General features: G+C 51.3%; 1 protein-coding gene across 1 annotated transcript; it reads left to right on the forward strand.

The window, feature by feature from the left end:
* The first annotated feature begins 623 nt into the window (after positions 1-623).
* Positions 624-1,166, forward strand: SLC10A4 (solute carrier family 10, member 4). Its single transcript, XM_010138708.1, has one exon. It carries the CDS (start codon positions 624-626, stop codon positions 1,164-1,166), a length of 543 nt encoding a protein of 180 aa, XP_010137010.1.
* Positions 1,167-1,477: the final 311 nt, after the last annotated feature.

Here is a 1,477-nt window from a genome sequence, read left to right on the forward strand (position 1 = left end):
CGGGACGGGGACGGCCGTGCTGCGGGAGATGCTCGGGGACGGGGCGGGATAGGGCATCCGACGGCAGTAACCTTTCTGGTCCCTCCGAACCGATGGTAGCTTCACACAGGCATATTCCACTACTTAGGTGGAATATAAGGCCTTACAGTCTTTGAATAAAACAGTGGGACAGAGACGGAAAGTGAGGGAAACGGCAGGTTACCACACCCCCACACACCCTGCTAGCACACGGGAAGGAGGGCTGCGCAGCGCAGCACCCCGGGCCCTGGAGCAGGGGCATTCCCCAGCACCCTGCTCTCTCCCCGCTCCCTCTGCACTCAGGGCTGGCGAAACCATCCAGCAGGGACTGAGACACTTCCTTAAAACATGCCGCAAATTAGCTTAATTACGAAAGGAAAAGTGAAGCGCAAGCCCTGCCTCTCTCCTTTCCCAGCAAGTCACCTCAAAGCAAAATGATGGAAGGTGATCTCAGCCCCTTCTTTCCCCAGGATATGATCAACCACCACCAAATTCCCGAGCCAGAAGCAAATCTGGGAAGGGCAGCACAGCCATGTTTTGCAGTTTAGACTCTCTGTCAAGCCTCTCTACCTGTTAACGCTTATCCTTTTAAAATAATAACCCCCATGTTGTTTATCCACATCTGTTGCCAGATTTCCCTGTGGTCTCTCTTGGTGACTCTGGTAATCCTGTTCATCCTGACGGGGACCATGCTGGGCCCAGACCTGATGGCACATATTCCTGCGTCTGTCTATGCCATTGCGGTGCTGATGCCTCTAGCGGGGTATGCTTTGGGATATGGCTTAGCCACGATCTTTAAAATGCCCCCACACTGCAGGAGAACAGTGTCTTTGGAAACAGGGTGCCAAAACGTCCAGCTCTGCACTGCCATCCTAAAACTCACCTTCTCCCCGGAGCTCATAGGGGCCATGTACATGTTTCCCTTGCTTTACGCGCTTTTTCAGTCGGCAGAAGCGGGACTCTTTGTGCTGGTATACAAGATGTATGGGAGAGACAGCTACAAACAAGATACGCTCGGTGAAGAGGAAGACACAGATATTTCCTACAAAAAACTGAAGGAAGAGGAGGTGCCTGATACTTCATATGGCACAGTGACCACGGAGGAGCACAACTCCATTCAGATGGAGCCGACCCAGACAGCACTTTAGGCAAGATAAGAAGGTGACCCCTGGGGATGTGTGTTGTGTGTTGTGCTTGCAACCAGGCTGGGCCACACTTGACACTGAGCAAGTGGAGCTGCCCAGCTTCCATCTTTTCTCCAGCTGCTCCCATTGTTCAAGGTGATGTGCATTTATTACCGTGACAGTTGTATTTCCTCACAAATAAATATGAAAAAAATTTTAAAAACAAAGAAAAAAGTATCACTGCGACACAACCCAGTAATCATACAACTTCATGCAAGGAGGCTCCTGCCCACCTGAGTGCAGCAGGAACAGGTAGGAGGAAGGAGACAAGTGTT

This window comes from Buceros rhinoceros, unplaced genomic scaffold (assembly GCF_000710305.1).
Source record: "Buceros rhinoceros silvestris isolate BGI_N320 unplaced genomic scaffold, ASM71030v1 scaffold32480, whole genome shotgun sequence".
Classification (NCBI taxonomy): Eukaryota; Metazoa; Chordata; class Aves; order Bucerotiformes; family Bucerotidae; genus Buceros; species Buceros rhinoceros.

Excerpts from the sequence above, each read along its gene's own strand:
- SLC10A4 (XM_010138708.1), top strand. The coding sequence starts at position 624 with ATGTTGTTTATCCACATCTGTTGCCAGATTTCCCTGTGGTCTCTCTTG.